This window comes from Sander lucioperca, chromosome 11, assembly GCF_008315115.2.
Source record: "Sander lucioperca isolate FBNREF2018 chromosome 11, SLUC_FBN_1.2, whole genome shotgun sequence".
Lineage (NCBI taxonomy): Eukaryota > Metazoa > Chordata > Actinopteri > Perciformes > Percidae > Sander > Sander lucioperca.
In genome coordinates, this window is record NC_050183.1 from 37833266 (window position 1) to 37856311 (window position 23046).

The following is a 23046-nucleotide window of genomic DNA, read 5'->3' on the forward strand; positions in this document are numbered from 1 at the left end:
TCGACAGAAATATTCAGTAACATTGGCTGAAGGAAAAAAAAGTTATTGAGTGAAAGTTAACGTCGAGACATCTGACAGCAACATTTGACCATTTACTTTTTGGATTGTAGCCTGCAAAGAGAGACACAAACGTAATTTGATTAAGAAGTTGGTTATAATTTAAACGTGTCAAAGGACATCCAGTTTACAGCTGTGAATCTCATGTTTTAAACTCTAAAATTATTTGTTTTTACATCATTACAAATACCTACTACAGCAATTCTTTCAGTAGGCATCAAGAAAGGATATGCGTCTTCAATTGAATAAATGCAATTCTAAAGGCAGAGGCTGTGAGCTGTGACCTCTTAAAGATAACTTGTGGTTTTCTCATTACACTCATGGCCCGATGTGACACATGTCAATTAATATTTAACCTTTAAGAGAGGCATCACGCGTGTTGCTGGCGCCGTGTCAAAGGGTTTTATCAGAGAAAACAAGGCGCGAGTCCTTCTTATCCATCTGAGTGTAAATGTTGCACACACTGCAGAGGGTTGCACTTCTGTGTTTTATCTTCACAAGTTTCTAATGCAATCTTTTTCAGGAATTTGAGGTTCAGTGTGCAACATGACAACAACCCATGACATAGGGGCCAGTGACGTCAGGTTGGCCCCAGACAGAGTGCGCGAGTGCGAGAATACACCACGGGGGCGCGCACATGCGCACAGGCTCGGTCTCATCTCTTAACATGAGCACGGGCGCGTCAATATACACACAGAAAGCAGAGCGCTTTGGGTATAGTTGAAGGTGCTCTAGAGCGAAAGAAATCCAGGCAGGCGCAGACACCTTCACGCACTGAGCAGAGGTTTGCGGCGCAGTTTGTGTGGCGGCCGGGACCCGATCTTTTAAAACCATGCTGGATTGACTGCAGAGAGGCAACTACAATCAATGGCTTGGCTTTGAAATCGTTCAAAATTTATTGGAAAGGAGTGTGAGATAGAGCGACAGCGAGAGAGGGAGAGAAGCGAGGGGAGAGAGCGAGAGAGCGGCGAGAGGGGTGGAAATAAAGATCCTTTCAACGATGGAGCTTACAATGGAAAACATTGGAAATCTGCACGGTGTATCTCACTCCCATCAAACGAGCGACTTAATGAACTCCCCCCACGCGCGCCAGTCGTCGGCGTCGCATCGGAACTTGGTGTCGCACGGACGGTCAGCCATGGTGTCCAGCATGGCCTCGATACTGGAGGGAGCAGGGGACTACCGCACAGACCACGCTTTGTCTGGCCCCCTGCATCCGGCGATGACCATGTCGTGCGACTCCGGGATGAGCCTGAGCAGCACCTACACCACGCTGACGCCGCTGCAGCACCTGCCCCCCATATCCACCGTCTCGGAGAAATTTCACCATCCACACCCACATGCTCACCATCATCCGGCGCACCAGCGACTCGCAGCCGGGAATGTCAGCGGCAGCTTCACCCTGATGAGGGACGACCGAAGCCTCGCTTCCATGAGCAACCTCTATGGCCACTACCCCAAAGACATGTCCGGTATGGGGCAGTCTCTTTCCCCCCTGTCCAACGGTCTCGGGTCTTTGCACAGCTCCCAGCAGACTCTCAGCGCCTATGGTCACGGACCTCACATCTCCAACGACAAGATGATCTCCTCGGGGGGCTTCGAGTCCCACATGCTGTCCCGGGGCGAGGAGCACCTGGCCCGGGGTCTCGGGGGCCATGGGGCCGGGCTCATGACATCCTTGAACGGCATACACCATCACAGCCATCCGCACTCTCAGGCAAACGGGTCCATGCTGTCAGACCGAGACAGGCAGACGGTGGTGGGAGGCGGGCAGGGAGGTGGGTCAGGGCAGGTGGAGGAGATAAACACCAAGGAGGTGGCACAACGAATAACAGCAGAGCTCAAACGCTACAGCATTCCCCAGGCCATCTTTGCTCAGAGGATCTTGTGCCGGTCCCAGGGAACTCTGTCTGACCTGCTGCGGAACCCTAAACCGTGGAGTAAACTCAAGTCTGGCCGGGAGACGTTCAGGAGGATGTGGAAGTGGCTCCAGGAGCCCGAGTTCCAGCGGATGTCGGCGCTCAGGCTTGCAGGTGAGTGAGGAGACAGCTCCCAACCTGAGTGATGTGGAGGGATCAATTAGAAGTCAATGTGGCGAGACTGTCAATGGATGCTCAAACAGACATTACTAGAAGTTATTAGTCGATTGTATCGAGTAAAACTTCATCATGACAGTTTGGGTGTTAAATGTTGGGGGAATCTATATTTTGATTGATGCTACAATCCATGATAGTATAAACAGACGCTATGCAACACTGGTGCTGTTATAAACAAAAGAGGACGCATCTCTCTAAAGCAGACGAGGTGCAAACCTAGTCTACACGGATGTGTTTGTTGATACGCACATACAGCGGTTTTACGCACAGATACAGCATGGATACACATATCCCCCCTTACGCTGTCTCACTCCATTTCTCTCTGTCATTCTCTCTCACACACAGCAAACAACACACAGAAAGAGAGACCAAACAAAGGAAACTAAAGCAGGATGTGACTGAAAATGTATTACATCTTGCAGCTATTACTTTAGGGTTTAAAGGTAAATCAAACATACACACAGATATCCCTGCAACTCAAATACTCAGTTTTACTTTGGACTCATTTGTATCTAACAAACTTGATGTAATAATCGGGCACTCCTCTGTCAAATAAACGCGTCGTCGCAAACAAGGATCGTCTGAGGCCTGGCCAAAGAGTCGGGGGGAGCATGACCTCCTGTGGATCAATATTTCAGGTCCAGGCGTCCCCTTTCAGAGTAGCACACTGATAAATGATCGATTTGGATCTGAAAAGACAGAGACACAAACAGACGAGTCTTTCTCTGGCCTGCTGTCTCCTCTATGGAAAGCTGGGATATCTCGTCTCCAAAGTTGGTTCAGTGCTTAGCCATTCTGGCAGTGACGATTTGTGATTATTGTGGGTTGTGAAATTATATGTATGGGCTCATTGAGATATGATAACAGAAAGAACTGGACATCCCTTCTGTTAAGAGACAAATTGTGACCAACTCTGACTGGTTCATCTCTTTCACCCAACGTTTTGATTTTTATTGCGCAAAGATTATACACTAAACGCTGTGATTTGAACCCACATTCCCGCCCCCATTAAACCATTTAACACCTGATTAACAGGACGTAAATGAAAACGAGAGTCGCAGTGGGGCTAAAACAGAGATGTGAGTGAGAGGTCCCCTCTCATTGATGTTTGTGTAAAGGCCCTGTTTAGACGTTCTGGTCTTCCAAACGTCAATCAGCTCTTCTGTGTCGTATTTCAGCGAACAGTTTAATTAAGCAGATATAGTGGCATATTTTAGTTCCAGTCAATGCGCTATTGAAAAGCACTTAATGGCATGTAAATTGTTCCTTTGCGCATTTAGTGGGGTTCTGGTAAATAAAGATTTAAACACTCCACAATTGTCTTTTTAAGTGCCACTGCTGTTAAAGCTAATTGGGCTGTAGGGTTTTATATCTTCCACACCCGGCATCAGGATACACACACACAATTCAATTGACATGTTGGAGTGGCACAGTCCTGCGAGAGTGCACACCTGCATATTTTACTGTGGTCGGGGCCAGAGCAGCCCATAGGTGTAAGGCGTGTGTGTACGTGCGTGCGTATTTTGTTGTAGAATGGAAATTAGGGCTACACTCTTAATTTGATCCGGTGGTGATAGATGGTACAATTCTTTTTCTAATATATTTTTTATACATATCCACAAAATATGTTTATTTTTCCGTCTTGAAAGAGCAGCTTTTTGTGCGCCTTTTGTCCATTGTATTAATCTGCACTCACAAAAGGTCTCAAAGAAATAGACAGTTGGGCAAAATGACAAATGACTTGTATGTAAATGCACGGAGCAACATTTTACTTATTGCATTTAAAATCACCATTATCCTCGGTGCGCATGTGGGCTGGGAGTGGGAGTTGGGGGGTTTTGTGATGCTGAAAGTGAGGCTGGGCCATACTCGCTCGGCCACATCAATCAATAATTTCAAATTACTATTCCAAATTCATCACAGTCACACAAATCAATGCAGCTGCCCTGCTTAGCTAATGTGAAAATTCCAGTGTCTGCACACACACATGACAATCCACCCCCTGAAACGAAAAGCAGATCAGAGATATAGGCCTGTTTGGGGGGAATGTGTGCCCTTCACGCTCAACATCTCCTAATGCAACGAGGGCAAAAAGCCACAGGCATCCCACCTATTGTGTTCTTCATATGCAGACCCATAACACCCATGGAGGCCCAGTAAAAAGCTTTAACCTTTGGATGTCTTTTATTTTTCGAGTAGCTCAAAGCACATGTATTCGTCGACTACACTGTATATATAAATATGAAGCTTCATTGTAAAGCTGCACACATGAGAAAGACGAGGGCAAAGTGGGGTATGGGAGGCATTTAGAGATCGCATTAACGATAAAAAACAATTCGTCTTTGCATCTGTGTTGAATTCCACACTCCATCTCAATGTATTTGGTCGGGTCAATACAGCCCTGATCGATAAGGATAGCCAGTGCATCTATCAATTATCCCGCCTCAGCACTCTCTCCCATTGGTCTCTCCCCCGGAGCAGAGGGGGGAGGCGGGAGCCGGAAAAGGGGGGAAAGAGGACAGCTGTTAAAAAAACGCTACTGCACACCTTTTTCTTTGCTGTTTGTAATCATGTTCTGTTTGTCGTGTGTAATGCACTCTCACTCATTTGTCCTGTGGGGTTTGGGTTATACGGTCATTCGGGTAGTATTCGCGCTTATAACACGTCTCTCCAGACAGAAATCCTAACAACCCAAAAAGTATTCAATTATATCACCAAACGTCCGGTATATCCCCACAAATGGCGCGTTCCTATTTCTAATTTTGGTACCAGATATGGTCTCCTCCGCCTTCGTTCTTTTCATGTGACAGTGATGAGGTGCATGCCAATGCCTCTCTCCCTCGATAAAAAAGCGCAGTTGCTTTATTAACATTTGAATGGCCGGAGCACGTGCCAGGGTGTGCAGGTCAAGGCCCACGGGCCACGGAGGAAAACCATTGTTGAGAATGAGGGTGGGAGGCCTCTATTCATGTTTCAATGAACTACACGCAGTTTACACGGGCCTAATCCTGGAGCAATCCCTATCCACCACCACCCCCCTGCCCCCCTGCTCGGTAAATATATTTTTATTGAGTTGACCAGTTGCCTTTCTTACAGGCTATGAGATACATTTTTGGCTTTTTCAGAAAGAAAGAATGAATTAATGCTTTTCTGCTAATGAAATTGATTTATCTGGGTATGTATGTTACCTAATAAAGGCTACAAACTTGCTTTTTATTTCCCTACAAATCATTTAGTAGCCTATGAGGAAGCACACAGTTTATTCCTGCAGGTCGGGTGGTTTCAAGGCGCTGTCCAGAGTGCTGAAATAAGCGTCCATCCACACTGAACTGCAGGATATCCTTTCTGTTTTGAGGACAGTTCAAGGTGGTGAAGTGGAGTTTTACCAATACATAGTTAATAGCATTCTTGTAGGCCCTAAACACCATTATTTCATCCAACAGCTTCCACCCATCGATCAATATTACCATCCACAATCGCGTCAATCACACCACCCTCACCCTATTCCCTATACTTTCCAGTCCAACACGAAGCCTACCGGGGTTTCCATTTAAATCACATAGCTTTTTTTTTTCCAGAATATAAACTGGAGGTCGTCTTTGTTTTTGGGATGCTCACCAAAATATCCAAAAGCAACACAAATAGTCCGGAGTGGCGCTTCTTTTGGGTCATTTAAACCGGGATAATGGGTTTAATTGGATAGGGCATTAAGATGTGATTGATGCGGGTTAATCTGAAACAGGATTTTTTTTCTTGAAGAGATGGCTTGATGTTAGCCTGCGAAATGATCGATTGGTACTTTAATAATTGATGTGTGAGGGGAAGATAGGGGGGATAAACAGTGCAGCTGCGGTTTCAGAGCCTCGTTGTTCGTTAAGCACATCAACGTGTGCTGTAAGTACTGAGACATGCATTTACAAGCATCGCCTTTGAAATCCTGTGGTGGGAGAGCAACAGTCATTTTCTTGAGGTTATACCTCGAGGCTATTTTGTTTAAATCCCGGGTTCAGTGTAGCTCATACCAGATGAAATGACATCTCACGCCTTGCATCATTATCTGCAGCCCGGCGATGAGGAGGCTGGCTGCATGCTGTGGAGGGGAAAGTCAATTCATCTAAGTTTACATTTGCATAAATCTTCATGTCGTAGGCTGATATGAATATTCATAATTGAATGCATCGTGGGAAGTACTATAGGAATAGGGGGGTTGAAGAAAATCACTTACCCTAAAATAGGATTGTGTGTGTTTATTTAGATGACTGCAACTAGGCTACGGCTTCCTGTAAGGTTTTTCACACAGAACAATATCATAGCACCAGCTACAGCATGCATATGTGTCGCCTCCCCGTTTCTTCTCTCCTCTGTGTATGTGATCGGGATGTAGAGTGCGTCTGCGCCACATTGTTAAGGCCGATCTGGCGAGCCCTGAATCTGTATCGATTTCCATCCCCCGGCCTCTGCTTTCCATCTCTGGAGCTGCGCCATGCAGCCATGCAACCTCCTCCATCTCAACCATGCAACACCATTTCTCCCATTAACAGCTCACCCTTCACAACATACAACAGAATGACTAATACACGCACGCTCTCACGCTGGCCTGCTGCACACCTCGCCTCATGCTCTGGTCAAAACAGTGAAATGCTGACTTTTAATTTTGAGAGGGTAAGTAGCCAAGCTCTATGTCTGTGATAGAGGCGGATTAGCAGCACCAGACGATTTAAAGTTCACAGTCGTGTAATCTCTTTTCGCTCATTACACATCCCGCACACACTGTTCTGACCAAGTCGACCTTATTATTCAAATAATCTAATTTTAATAGAAATCAGATTAACAGACGCAGGAGTATGTTAATCCCCCCCCCCCCCCCCCACACACACACACACACACACACACATACACACCTCTTTCCAATTCACACGGGAGGGGCGTGCATATAGCAATTATAAATGCAGCAGAGGTCTGGACTCTGTACAGTCTCGAAGATCGTCTCTTCTTTTTCAGATGATCAATTCCTACGCTACTCCGTCGCCCCCTCGCCAAACCGGATCGATAGGAGAGAATGACCTTTAAATCAAATTGCTGGCAGAGTCGACTGAATGCACGAGGCAAGCATCATAGGGTTAATGGCACCGCGTGCGCCCCTCCCCTTTTTTTCAGGCAAATATACAAAGGGCCCAAACCTAAGAAAATCATAATTAAATCTCAATATTTATGTCCTTGCCCTCTGGAGTCACATGTCGGGTAAACACGGTGTTGATCTGTGCGCGAAGATGAAGATACAAATCTGTGGCTTTTGACCAGCCACAATCTGCAGTGGTTTACATAAGAGCCAAAGCAAGTGGCGGTTCCAAAGAGCAGGCTGTTGTGCAATTAAAATCTTGACCAGAGCACATCAGCATTGTGTCGATGGAACTCAGCGCGTTGTTATGTAACGCCGGGATGCCCCAAAACTGAGTCTGCTCCGTGCGTGCGGCGCGCCTGCACTCAAGTAGTACTGTCTTTCATTTCACTCACAGTGTGCTTTGAATAATTTCCCAGTTACAAAAAGGTCAACAGAGTTAGTATAAAGGTAACATTTTCCACTTTATCTAACCTGTTTGTTTTATCTAAACACTAGCCTGATGATCCCACCTTCTTCCCCTCAGATTTGATTCTTACTGAGCAAATAACTGTGGTTGTATGATTTTTGCTGATGTAACGTGTCAGATTTCGCTGCTCCCACAGAGAGGAGGCTGGTACTTCATATCAAGAGCGTTGGGGAATAAGTAACGGATTACTCCGTGTTGGTCCAGCGCGCGCTGAAGTGAGGCAGTTGGGTGTCCGCACACTTTATCTGACGCCCTGACAGGCCATCGGTTATTAAAGGCCCCATAATGGCTTTTTTAATGCGCAGCTTAAGAACACAAGGCAAGGACATTGTCCATGCAATTAAAGACAAGTGAAGGCACACACTGTATCCGAATTGAACACTGTAAACATGTTTTAATTTGGAAAACGAAAGAAGTGGCAATGTTTTGGGGTGATAAAGAAGAATACATAGCTTATATTTTCCTTATATCTAATAAAATCGTCTCTTGAACTGGTTCATTCGTTGAAGGACAAATAAGATTTTAAGAGCCAGTGCATGATTAAATATGTTAAAACGGACATGTTTGTAGTCTGTAAAACAATCGTTTAGTCTCTTTATATATTGCATGATTCATCTCCGCCTGAGTGTAAAAATAAAACAGCAAAGACAGAAATGTTCAAATGTTCCTGCTGACGAGAGCCAGCAGATGGTTTGCACTGAACCTCTGTAAGTCTTTCTGCAGGGTCGATCTCAACAAAACCGCAAAAACACACGCGCGCGCGCGCGCGCACACGCGCGCACACAGCTTATCGTACCCACAGATGCAACCCGAAACTCCGGTTGGGCAACCCCATAAAGATCAACAAAGGAACAAAACGACTGTGAAATCAATTGATGAATGAATCGATGTCGGCGCATATAGCCTTTATTTTATTAAATATAACGAACAGGCTTCGGGTTATTCTGAAGTTAATAATTTGTTTAATTTGTTGCTTTACTGAGCCGATATGAAAACGCTGACTTTTGTTTCTTCAGTTAGTTTTTCAGGGTTTCTGAAAGGTGTATGCGTGTGTGCATGTGTGTGTGTGTGTGTGTGTGTGTGTGTGTGTGTGTGTGTGTTTGTGTGTGCGTGTGTGTGTTGATTGCAACATTTTTCTTTTGACAGACAAAAATGTATTACAGATGAACAGACTGCAGCCTTGATAATGTATAGACTAAATATAAACTCTAAAATTATTATTATTTAGTCTACATTGTAATGCTTGTTTTTCCTACTATTATTATTTTACCCCATCTGTTTTCATTAGTGGTTGGAATTGCTGTACACAGAATTAATTATTAAAATGATTTTGGACTGTGCTGAAATAAATAAATAGGCTAAATTCTCAGAGGAATTATACACTTTTTAAACAAATTTAATTATCAAAAGGCAACAAATTAAGCTTTGGGAAATTAAACATTATATAGCCAATAAACCCTAATAAAAATGAACCATATAAAGAGACTAAAGTGCTACACATTTTATTTATTTCAATCTAATATACTTTGTTTAGCGTTGTGGGAAAATACTGTATATAAATGCAATTAGGTCACCGTAATAAGGGTCGGTGTAGAAATATTTCTGTTGACTCTGTCTTCTCATGATTGAGTGAGAAGTGTATTGAATTGAATCTCGAAAATTCCTGCGTATTGAAAACCTGTCTGTCTCCCCGTGGAGAGTAAACAGTATCATCTGACTGCGGATCAGTTTGCTGATTCTCCTGCGACTAATAAGAAATTAACACAAGAGTGACAGCTGCCATTTGGAGAATAAAAACATATTTCGAGAAATCCTGGGCTGTAACTTTTCTAAATATGTACAACTCGACATTAGTGGTGTACATATAGAAGATGGCAGACTTTAACCTAATTCAACCGAGAGGCATCCTCACAAGAAAAAAAAAAAGTCCATTAGGCCTAGTTTAGGCTCATTTTCCTCCTCACATCTGTTTTCTTTGTGTTTCACTATAAATGAGCCTCTGACAGATTTACGCAGCTTTAAAAGGCGTGTAAACTCTCTATACAGCAAATAAAAAAGGAGCGTAAAGGGAGTTTAAGTCCTAGCACACGGTTTCCCATCCGCATGAAGACCCAGACGTGCGGGTCTATTGACCGGCCACAGAGCCTCTCCACCCCGGCCACAGAGCCTCTCCACCCCGGCCACAGAGCCTCTCTACCCCGGCCACAGAGCCTCTCTACCCCGGCCACAGAGCCTCTCCACCCCGGCCACAGAGCCTCTCTACCCCGGCCACAGAGCCTCTCTACCCCGGCCACAGAGCCGCCGCTCACCCACACCACATCCAAAAGAGACCCCTCACAGTTAATGCATTGTAATTAATTGTTTATGGGGTTAACTAAGTCTGAATTTTAAAGCAGTTAAATATGTATTAACTATTTTTTAAAGTAATATGTGAGTAAGAAAGCCCATTTTTATTTTTTAAACACTGGTCCCAAATTTCACAATCAGGATTCAATTCAAGCATAATTCGTCTAAATTCCTCAACGTAAAGAAGCTCCTAATGCATTCATAAATTACACACACACACACACACACACACACACACACACACACACACACACACACACACACACACACACACACACACACACACACACACACAGAGACACCTGTTTGTGGGAAATTAAACCGTAGTAGGTCTGCCTGTCTCTACAAAATAAAGCGTCATGATCATTACCACGCATAACTGGTCAAAGCAATTATGAATTAAATCAATGATAATCGCAGATACGAGTATCACTCTAACAATGGAGGCACTCATACAAATAAATGGCACATGCGGACCAAAGGCTGCTATTAAACTGGCAAAAAATAATAATAATGCAGGTGAAAATTCAGTCATACGGTTTCTCTCAATCATGCGCTTAAATGGCTGAGTGCATTTAATTATCTAAAACCTCATAAGGAGCGTGCTCATCGCAGGCAGCAGCCTGTACTGATTATTGAATTTTTTTCTTAGGTTTTACCACTGGGTTGCTAATAACACGTTGGTGTGAAAACAGAGCTGACTAAAATTATATTTCTCAGATGCATTTGTGCATCTCAAACTGACCATCAAATTTACCATACAGCCTATATTTTCAAATCAGCCCAGTGCATGCATGCTGGTTGTGATAGATGATAGAGCAAATCTAAGAGGTAAAAGTAAAATGTTGCAGGCATGCAGGCAGCTGGACGACTGAGGTGGGATGTGGGCGAAGGTGTAACTGAGTTCAAGTTGAGTGTTATTGAAATACTGGAGAAGGAATGCCTCGCAGCTGAGTCGCTAGAGAACACAAACAAACAAATTGTGCCGCTTTATCAGTATATTAACACCAATTCTCACTCATTACATTAAGGGGTATTGAGCTGGAAGTGTTTTGGCCTGGCGCGAGAGAGAGAGAGAGAGAGAGAGAGAGAGAGAGAGAGAGAGAGAGAGAGAGAGAGAGAGAGAGAGAGAGAGAGAGAGAGAGCTTGGCATTGCCCCTGCAGCACATGCAGAATGAAATAAATGCCATACAGAGAGGGCCGTGCGGGTATACATCAATCTTTAAGGCAACAGCCCATGCGAAACAGCAGAGACGTTACTTAATAAATAGACTAAAGCCTAAACATCAAATTGCCCAATCATGCTTCTTATATTCCGGAGTAGAGTGCAACTACAAGCAAACTGATCCTGCATAGGTTATTAGTGAGGACAGGATTGCCTTCCAACAATAAACGGGATGCAGAGTGTGTGTGTGTGTGTGTGTGTGTGTGTGTGTGTGTGTGTGCGCGCGTGTGCGTATACACGCGCCGAACCGTAACCGGTGAACATGCTTAATGGTAAATTAATTAAATCAGCAGATGTTGATCTCGTGTGGTTATACAGGGATCGCAGCAGGATTGGAGGCATGGTAACCAAAGAGAATCATTTTAGATGCAGATGTGTAATCATGGTTTCATAAAACACTATAGGCATAATATTAGGCCGTTTGACTTTCTCATTATAAGCAGGAAGGGCAGTGGTGATCAATAAATGATTAATGCTGAAGATGGACTCACATCTGCAGGAACAGAGGAGGCCTGAGACTGCTGTAAACATATGCAGGCAGAACAGGTGATGATCGTTTACTCATCTTCCGCTCCAGCCCATCTCTGATTTTAGTCCACAAAGAAAGCTGGACCATCACGCTTCCTTCCTTCCTTCTGTGTATTTTCGTGTCTCCACCCCTTCATGAATCTCCTCTCCGGGCCCGCTCCCCTCCTCCGAGGCATAATTAATTGGACGAACTGAATTTCACACACGAATTATTCACGAATCTATCGATCCATATTGAACACCCAGGGCCTTTCTCTTAACCTCGCTTGGTTTGTCGTGAAGCAAAGAATATTAATGTCATCAGTGGAAAAGAAATGGTCCTAAGTCATAGCCGTTTCCATCCGAGCAGAAAGGAATGAGTAGAAGAAAAAAAAATCACTCATTAAGGAATTTGAGAGTTTAAGAGAAAAGACTGCGTGGCCCTCGAGTCGATGTAAAAGGCCCTTGAATTCACATTCATGGGGATAAACGGAGCTTCTGCTTTGTATTCATGGCATATAATAGAACAATAATATTGTAGTAGGCCTAAATAAAATGTAAAACTAAACATGCACCTAAACATTGAAACCCAGGTCTTTGTGAATCAGACTTTGTATGTTTGTGAGGAGCCTGAGGGGATCCATTCAAAGTAGGTCAGCTCCTGTTCACAGCTCCATATAGCAGTAATAGAAATCACATTTCTCTGTGCCAGTGTAGCAGCAGGGTGTACAACTTAGAAAACACTCAACGCCAAACCAGGATTTCTGCTCTTGTCCGGCTGCTCTTTGTGCATGAGTTTATGTCCGTCTCTCTGCTCGGTGCCTACTGTAGCTCTAAAAGCTGCAATGATCGATTTTTTTTTCTTTTCTACGCCGAGCTTGGTTCAGTAATCAGGGCCCCCTTCCTCACCGATCGATCGGTATTGATTACTAAATCCAGCGCCTGTAGCAAAGGCAGCGCACTATGGCGCCCCGTGCAGCCTGGGCCACGGCGAGAGCGACACCTGCCGACCGGCGCGGCATAAAGCAAGCGGTCGATGAGGTGGACGTGACTCGGCGGTGGAAAGATGTGGAGAGAGAAGCTGGGACTGTCTGAGCTTGTTGTGGAGGCACATTAACAGAGAGACGCCCCTCCCATCGCTCACTTATTATGTGCTTCTTTCACACTAAAATATCAGATTTGTGTCTCTTTAATCTTAACCTCTGGGAATTTAAAGAGAATAAAGTCCTAAAAGATGTAAACAAAAATACTGACCAGTAGTACGTGTCCAAATTTACCCCCCAGATTTCATGACTTCTTAAAACTGTCCATTAATAGATTTTGAAAGAATTCCCTTTCTGTTATTAGATAGATCCATGTTGATTTTACTGCCCGAAAAGACAAAAGAAGTCAAATTTAGACTATTCATGACACGTAAATGTACAGTGGCAAGTATAGAATAAGTAAATTAAACTCCTTTGATTCATTGTCATTACAAGAAAAAAAAGTGTATTTACGATAAGAAAACATCCCAAATCAAACACATTTTCAGGTATATGGTGTAAGTGTATGTGTGTGTGTGTGTGTGTGTGTGTGTGTGTGTGTGTGTGTGTGTGTTTGTGTGTGTAATTACACGCATACCTGTGCAAGGTCACACGTCTGGACAAATCACAGAAGAAAAAAAGCCATGCACTGGAGGGAAGTTAAGGTATTCAGACCAACAGGAAGCTGCATAATATAAATGGACCATCAGTGTGGACTTAAATATTGGGATAGTAATAAATTTATTGTAATAAATCTACAGTTGATAATATTAACTGTATTGCTCCAGAGGAAGTTATTCTAAAAGCAAAGTCCCAATGTAAAAAAATGCTGTTACTATATACTAATACACAATTTGTAATCAAATTATATCTATTATGTATTATTTATACAATTATTCACAAAGATGTATCTGCAAAAACTAAAAAATTCTCAAAATATGTAAAATATTGTACCTTTTAGCTGGCATTGGTTCCAGCCCTCCCTGAATAGGATAAGCGGTTACATATAATTAATGGATAGATGGATTTTCACCTTTTATAATAATCACAGTTCACTCTCTGGTCAGTGATGTTGAAGTCTGGTGTCTGTGGAGGCAAAGCAGTGCACATCAGCACTTGCTGCTCCTCCCTGGTCTTCAAACAGATTTCACTGCATGTTTAGGCTCATTGTCCTGCTGGGAAACGAATCCTCTTCTACACAAGTTGTAGCCAGAGGGGATGGCACGTCTTTGCTGAGTAGCAGTGGTAGATCCACCTTGGCCTGTGGGGAGCTTATTGCAGTGCAAGTCCCTACATGTGGAACAAGCTGAGCATCCTCACATGTGGACATTTCTAAAATCCTGTTCGCAAACGTAAACAAGATTTTTCTACAGTTTAAAAATGAGGTAGACTGGCTTTGTTGTTGAAGAAATGGTAAAAAAATAAATAATAACTGGCTGCACATTCCAACCATTTTAGTTTTACTACCTAAAGCATGTGTTTGTTGCTCAGCTGGTTTTGGTTCATGGATGCAGATGTTCTGTTGTACGTCAGCTTAATATACTGCATTGGTTACCAGTTAAACTAGAGTGTGTATTAGTTTTGCTTTGGAATACCTCATTATAAACTTTCAATTAAACTGCAGTTAGGTGCTGGGATGGATTTCCACCACTGAGGAAAACTATGTGACCTCAGAGGCTTTAATTTCTGGTTCAATTTAATCTCTTCTGACACTGGCAAGGTTAACTGGAAAACATGATTGAACACATTATATTGGCTGCATTATATATATATATATATATATATATATATATATATATATATATATATATATATGTGTGTGTGTGTGTGTGTGTGTGTGTGTGTGTGTGTGTGTGTGTGTGACTATATTATAGTCAGTGTCTGGTTTATTAGTAGTTTGATGATCATAACAATTCACACTATATATTTTAGAAACATACATTTGATAAAACCTTACCTTACCTTTGAATGCTTAAAAAAAATATTACCAGAGTAAACTTTAAAAATAAAACTAATTACAAACATTTCTTTGTGGTGGACTCAGACCAGAATGTGTTTTCAAAGATGATGTTGTCATATTGGTGAATAACAAATACATATATTATCTAATAAATCCATCATATGAGTCGGCTTGCAAACGCTTCTCCCTGAAAATGTTGGATAATATCTTGCTTGGTAGGTTCGTGTCACTTGAAGACATGCATGTTCAGGGTTATAAAGTCCTTAACGTTATTATCGTTGTAGTGAAAGCAGGCATTATCAGTGTCCACGATTCCCTAACTAAATCTTTGTGACTCTTCGCAGCTTTAATGGCCTGTCCTGCTCGTCCTGTAGCATCTACTGAGACTTACTATAACTCACTGAGACAATGTGAATATTTCAGCTCAACTCCAAATGACAGAATTCATCCTTCTCCTCTTCATCATGAATACTCTTAACCCGATAATAAATCAAAAATATATGATGATATACATTCTGTACGTACAAGCATGCATTAAGAAAAATTTGTGTGTGGCACATTAGCATGTGTGTGATGTATATACTGTAGCTTCAGTGTTGATGTGAAATATGAATATGATGGATGGGCTCGTGTGCAGGTTAGACATCTGTAGTAAACAGATTGGACTGCAATGGCTGATCAATGGGCTCTGTTCCACTGTAATTAGACACACAGCGCCACTGCTTGGCTCCAGCCACTTCAGCATAATCACAGCCTCCCCTCCAAACACACACATACACACAGAGAGAAAAAATTCTGTCCTTAAATGCATCAAGACACACACACACACACACACACACACACACACACACACACACACACACACACACACACACACACACACACACACACACACACACACAGACACAGCATGAGAGTAAGACATTATTGAAGGCGAGTATGAAAGTATCAGACAATACCAATGGCAGCAGGTGGAGACCACACAGGGATGGCATCTTTCTCTCTCCAATTTGCTCGCATTTTATTGAGACAGTAGGGAAGCTGAGAGGGACACACAGTCCGTTCTGGCAGGATTCAATCCTCAATCCGCAGGGGAACATGTGGCTGCAGAGGTGGAGCCTTAACCACACACACACACACACACACACACACACACACACACACACACACACACACACACACACACACTCTGGGCGCTGTTTCTGCCTTTTTACCCTGCACCTGTCTGCTGCTTTCCACCCGTCTCCTACGAATTCTTTGAGTTACAACACACTTACCCACAATGCAACATTCTATTAACTATTACATTCTGTGTTCGCTGCCTACAACCCCACCACCCCCCTCCCAAATGTGAGAGAGTTTTCTTTTGAAAATTGCTCTGTGTATGGGAAGGGGGCTCATAGCAGCCGGTACATGCACCTCTCGAGTATTTGTGTTTGGGGAGGGGGGGTGGGTGGGTTATAAATACCCTCTCAGAGCTCAATAGAGTGGGCTCCAGTGGGCTCTGTTTGAAGTAGCAGACTGTAGACCTGCTGGGGGGATTCTGACCTCAGTCCCTACAGAGAACCCCCCAATTCCTACAGCAAAGTCGGTCAATATCTCTCTTTCTCCTTCACTCGTTGCCCCTCCCTCCTCTTCTCAGCTCCTCTCTTTAGCTCTTATACACACACACACACACACACACACACACACACACACACACACACACTTTGTCTTACTCCTCCACCTTTTCTGTTCTTTTCTCTCCAACCTTTTCTTTGCCTGCGTCTGCCCCTCCTCTATCGCTCATTTCCCCACACACACTTGCACACAAACTGCTTACTTTTGTGCAACAGTCACTCAGTCCCCCATTGCGACTCAAACTGCATTAATATTGAATCAAACAGCAGTGTCTCCAGCTAGCAGGCAACAGCCAGTACCAATCCCCCCACCCCCTCCTCACCCCATCTTTCTCTCACCGCAGGCTGGCTCCCTGTCTGCACTCTGCAGGATGGAAGGAATATTCCCACTGGGCAGGAGGCATGGATTAGCTTTAAATCAACTTTAATACGGCAATAGAGATGGAGCTGTAGAATCTCTACTGATGTATAAACTATTTTTTATGTGTTTAAGTATTGTCTTATGATACATTTAGTTACTTTACTTCCCTCCACCTTCTGTTTTTGCCATCTGATCATGAAAATAATCACTTTTGTATATTTACCTTGATTTGTGTTCTCTTTCCCCTCTTTGCCTCCCACTCTCATCCCCATCCCTCCCACCGCTGCCATCCACACCAAGCCTGCAAGCGCAAAGAACAGGAGCAACACAAGGACCGCAACACGACGCCCAAGAAACAGCGTTTGGTCTTCACTGACCTGCAGCGGCGCACACTCATCGCCATCTTCAAGGAGAACAAGCGTCCATCCAAGGAAATGCAGATCACCATCTCCCAGCAGCTCGGCCTGGAGCTCAGCACCGTCAGCAACTTTTTTATGAATGCGCGCCGCCGCTGCGTGGACCGCTGGCACGATGACCATGGTGCCAGCCCCGGGCAGCCAGGCACATCTGCCACCACCTTCTCCAAGGCCTGAGAGGAGGAGAGGACCTTCAGAGGGCCGGGGAACTGGTTGGAACAACAGGCAACATGGAAAATTGGCTGTGAAACCTGTCTATAACAACCCTACCTGGCCTGGGCCGTCTGAATGTGTCCTCTGCCCAAAAAATCCTTTGTGCCATGCAATCATCTTTTTTGTCAGTCAGGATTTCAAGCTCTCACCTGAAACAAGCATAATCTAAAAGGTGAATTGTGAAGTCAGGTCCACTCTGCATTACTCACATAAGGACAATCATTGATTCTGTCTTTTTTGAAAGAACATTTTTAAGACATCTGACAAAGTAAAGAGACACCAAAGAGTTGTTTTTTTTTTGGACGGTATCAGACATATTGCCAGCCTCCTTCCACCACCCAAGTAGCCACTGATTTTGATTTTCTTCCGACTTACCTCCTTTGTGTCTGCCTCTTTAGTCTCTCTTTCATCCCCTCTACGCCGGCACACGGAAGCAACAAGGGCGAAAGAACGGCAATAAATCTGACAACAGAACAGCACATAGCCTTATTATCCAAGCCCCATCCTGCTCACACAAGGCCGTCATAAAGAAAACAACGCAGCCTATGAAAAAAACAACAAGGCTTTCCAATTCTCCGCCTCTACCTCCCCCCTCCTCCTGTAGTCTCCTTCATTCCTCGACCAAAGGTATTCCCTGATGGCCAGCCATTTCAGAGAGCAGCTCAGCCTGATCATACAGCAAACTAATGAATTGAAAAATGAATCGATGCAGACAGAGAGAGCGGGGCCTTGACCCCTCCTGAAGGTGAAACTCAAGATGCTCGGCAGTAGATACTCAGGTCTTCCAGGCCCAGGTCTATATTTTTTGCACAGATGTTGGAGGCCTGTAGGGAGACGTGGCATTGTTACTCATGCCTGAGCCTAGAGTCTGTGTTTCTCTGACCAACAGGAGAGGCGGGTGAGATGTCTGGACATGCTCTTTGTTCTGCTGGGAGCTTTTCCTCTGATCAATAACTGAAAACCAAGCGACAACAACACGCTCGGGCATCCAGCCAACTACATTACAGCTGCATATGAAAAGCAGAATGTAAGAGGAGCACATGGAACCCACTGGAGATGGGGACACAACGGCCTCATAACAGCAGCAGAAGCAGCACACCTCTCCCTCCCAGGTCCCGCCTGTGCTGGCAGAACAACAGTGCCCCCTGCTGTCGATAGCAGAGACCTGTATCCAACAGAGCAATAGGGCTCAGAGTGGAGGAGAGGGAGGGAAGAGCCACTAGATGCTGAGGAGAAGTCATGGCACAACACATTCAGGCCCTCACAGCTCTTTGAAGGCAGATCAATAGCTAACCATTATCCTATTGTTGTTCCTCATCCAACCAGCACCGGTGAGGCCGAAAGAGGGGGATGGTTAAACTAAATGCTGAAAACGCAGGGATTTAGCAAAGGCAGGGATTTATTTAGCCAATCCAAATCTTCAAGAATCCACAAAATACAAGTGCAAAAATTACACAAAGACGGGATAGAAAAGTACAACAGAGTAAAAAGTAACAGAAAGGCTTACTGAGACAGACACATGTGAGGTGTAGTGGAGTTTTAATTTATATTATTTTGGGAGGCTTCATATTTTGTCAAATCATTCTTCCATCCCATCTGTTTGCAAAAATATGCTCTCAACAGATGTGATTCAAACCAAATCTCCTGGTTATTCCCACACAAGGGTTATCAGTAGCTAACCCAAAGCTAACCACCACACTCAGCTGTCAAAATGCTACAATAATTAGTGCCAATGCTTACTGCCTTAATGCGAATCAGAGAATATGGTACTAGGGTTCACACACAGCTACAGTGTGCCCCACTGATGACGGGCGGTGTGTGCCATAGTAGCCAACAATCAGCTTTTATCTGAATTAAAATATACTTTTTTAGTAAAAAAATGAAAAAAAAGAATCAGATTTTAAGGCATACAATAACCAAACCTCAAATGACAAAGATACCACACATACAGTATGTGTTTCAAATACAAAAGAAAATGTCTCCAACACATAACTGGACACATTTTTGAAGCAGAAGAAAAATCTCTCATTCTATCTTTGGTTCTCTACCTCCTCTGTCCCTCTAACCCCCCTCTCTTTCTCTCTTCCTCTCTATATTGATGCGGGTATTTAATTAGTACCATAGACACAAAGTTTCTATTTCTTGTTACTATTGTGCTCTGTTGTGCATAAGTAAGGCACCTTGTTGATAAATCAAAAACAAAAAAGGAAGGACTTTTTAAAAGGAAAAGAAGAGGGATGCAAGGATCGAGGCCAATAAAGGACTTTTTTTTTTTTTGCATTCTATGTGAATATAGACTCGGAAGAGACATTTACCGTGACAGAGAAGAAAAAGAAAAACAGGGAGCTGCTGAAGAGAAGAATAAATGATGGATGCTCTCTCTCTTTTGGCATTTTAATGTCAGAACTGTGGTACCCTCAGCCCTCTTTAAGCTGAGCCCAAAGACTGGGGTAAAATGGAGGGGGACAAAACAAGACCTCCAAATGTCCTGGCTGATTAATTGTGTTTTATTAGAGGGCGGGTGGGGGTAATGCTCGGGACTCAATTGTTATCTGTATGGTCTTAAGATGCAACTGTAGCATTTCTAACAATGTAGTCAGATTAGCGGTGCAGATTAGATAAGAGATGGTGATTGCAGAGGAGCTGATTGAGAGGTACTGACTAACTTCACGTTGCTGTAAGCAGTGAGTTTACGTCGCCAAAGGATGATGAGCTAAAATCGATTTGTGGTATACAGTTCAGTGAGCATAGGTGAATAGCTAGATTCAGCTCTAGATGTTAGGCTGACAAAATGACATTTGTTTGTAGTGAGAACCAATGTGGCTACCTCACTAAGCTGAGTGGTTTGTGAAACCGCCACTAATACCAAAGATACTGCAGCCTACCGGTCCCAAACTGCCTAGGGGGACACAAACCAAAAAAACAAACAACAAAAAAGCCCCCCCCTCTTTGCTCAAAACTGTCAGACACACTGATATCTCACACACACACACACACATACACACACACACACACAAACAGCGCAGTCAGACTGCATCGGGCCACATAGGAGGAGGTGGCTGCCTTGCAGATAGAGTTGAGTGCCTTTTCCCTTCAACCACGGGTGGGACTGCACTGGACACACACACACACACACACACACACACACACACACACACAGGTGCATATAGCTGCACACCCATTTACAAACATGCACTCACATTCAAGACAACACACCCATAATTGGATGGACAGAAGGGGGGGGCAGAAGAGAGGGACACAGAGTGGGGGCTGTGTCAGCATTTTCTCGCATATTGACTTTCCATCTTGATACACTAGAATACAAGCACTTTATCATGTAGAAAGTCTATAAAACATTTTCTATACACTATTTATTTGCAACAAAATTATATGTTACTCCTTAATCTGTCAGAGTCTTTCTTACTGTATCGTTGATCTTCTAGTAGCTCACAGCCTTTATGTTTTTATTTCTTTCTGTGCCCGGTGTGCTTAGACTCTCAGCCACTTTACCTCTCTCGCATCAGAGATATTTTTGTGTAACAGAGAAAGAGGGGGGTACAATGGCAGAGGTCTCTAAGCGCTCGCAGGGCTGTAGTTGTAAAATCTTGCCACTTGTTGTCTCTCTATCTCTCCACTGCGTGCAAGCACAGAGTCTGCACTAGAAAAGTGTGGAAAGCTCACTGACAGTTTATAGACAAATTCTCTCCTCCCTCCACCTTGTCTGTCCAGTCGACCTCTCCCCCTGGCTAGTGCTAAGACCCGGTAGGCGTGTGTTGACAATTAATTCTGAAATACCTCAAAAACCTTTCATGTAAACTTTATGTAATTTAGACTGAAAATAATACTGCTAATGATAACAATGATTATGAAACTATGATACTATGATAGTTAGTTTTGGAACTTGTGACTTGAAGCTTTATACTGTTAAATTCCTTTTATTTGTTTGCTCATTTTTCTCGTACGTTCTCTTGTTTGTTTTTGCTACGGCATGTACTTACTGTTTTCATAAAGGAAAAGACATTGTGAATGTTTCTGTGAAGGGTTACATGAGAAAAGAAGAGACAGAAGAGAAGGCTGGAATAGAGAGAGAGGGGCAAGAGCTACTCACTTCAGATGTTTAGTTCAAAGCTCTGTCCAAGGCGGGTACGTTTAAAGGAAAATAACAACAACAAAAAGAAAGGAATGACAAAAATATGATTTGGGCTGAATTCTTAACCAAAAATTTGATGTTAAACCAAAGGAGTTATAACCTTTTAACCATTGTGAGCTTTCGTCTGCCTTTAAGTTGTCTTTTCTCTGAAAAAAAAAAACAATTTCACAGTTACTTTTGAAGGTTCCTGGGTGTGTTCAAGTGCTCCTGATGTTCTTAGAATATTAAAAACCAGCACCTCCTATTGAAAAGAAGGTGCGCTTTTTTCTTTTGTGCATGGATATTGTATAACTGTATAGAAACCAACAGGAATGACCTGTGATTTTGTGGGGAGAGGAGGATGGAAAGACTTGGGATTGGGGGGAGAAGGGGTGGGGGTTATTTTGGTTATCAAAACAACAAAAAAGGGTGGGAGGATTTGGGTTTTAGGCGTTGGAGGGGTCCTTGTTTTTAGAATTTCCGTCACTGTTGGATTCACTGGTTGTGTGCATGTGTTGTTGCAACCCTTCCCTTTTCCCCATGTTTCTTTGATGTATATAAATCCAGACAGTAGGGGGCAGTGTGTGCTGGGGGAGGTCAAACTCCTCTCCTCCCAATCAATAGCATTCAATCTTCATTCCTCAGCTTGTGGTCCTCACTCGGGTCCTGAAATGTGTGTCTTGCTTTTCCAAAGACGGGCTGTTTACTTGGAGTTAATCAGAGGGACACACACAGGCCCGAGCGGCCTTGAATATACCTGTATGTCTGTCTACATGCTTTTCTTCAATATGTGAATGTGTGTTCATTTGTACCTATGTGGAAGACAAAGTGTTTCTTTTTTATGTTCCTTTACTATGGGTTGCAATATTTGTCATGCGAAAATTTGAAAACCATTTCTTATTGACTGACCGACCAACCAACCGCAGTACCATTTGGCAACTGATAATCCAACCCCGAAATGTCGTCAGCATTTACTGTCAAACAGCATGTGTGTGTGTCATTTCACTGTGGGATCGAATGTTGCCAATGGGACTGATGTAGACACCCCCAGTCACACTGTGCTCTCCCTCTTCTGTTACCTGTTAATCAATCAGAACCAAGTGTCTTTGTGATGGTAGAAGACAATCAGTTTCAAAACAAGAAAAAAAGGTAGAGAGAGGGCAGGCCAGTGGGGAGGCGGAAGGGGAGGACGGAAGAACAAAATCAAGGGAAAAGAGGCTCTCAGAATTGTGACGAGCTGTAGTGCCCGACTGCCAAACGACTACCCCATCACCCCACCACTCTCCAAAACATCCATCTTCCATCCCATCAGTGTTCAAGCTCGACATGACTCTCCAAAACACTCCGAACCAAATCTCATTTTAAATTCACTCCCTCCTCATCCCCTGTCACCTGTCACCCTCCTGCACCCCTACTGCCACAATGTAGTGCACTGCAGGAGTAGAGAACAAGAGCTTAGTGCAAAGACCATATTTCCCATCACCCACCACAATTTCTTGCTAATCTA

At 43.6% G+C, this 23046-nt stretch overlaps 1 protein-coding gene across 1 annotated transcript; it reads left to right on the forward strand.

Annotated features, from left to right (window-relative positions):
• Nucleotides 1-743: 743 nt before the first annotated feature.
• On the forward strand, nucleotides 744-20333 carry onecut3a (one cut homeobox 3a). The gene is made up of 2 exons (XM_031318417.2): nucleotides 744-2090; nucleotides 17082-20333. The coding sequence occupies exons 1-2, from the start codon at nucleotides 1058-1060 to the stop codon at nucleotides 17372-17374; spliced, it is 1326 nt and encodes a 441-aa protein (XP_031174277.1). The 5' UTR covers nucleotides 744-1057; the 3' UTR covers nucleotides 17375-20333.
• The last annotated feature ends 2713 nt before the right edge of the window (nucleotides 20334-23046 follow it).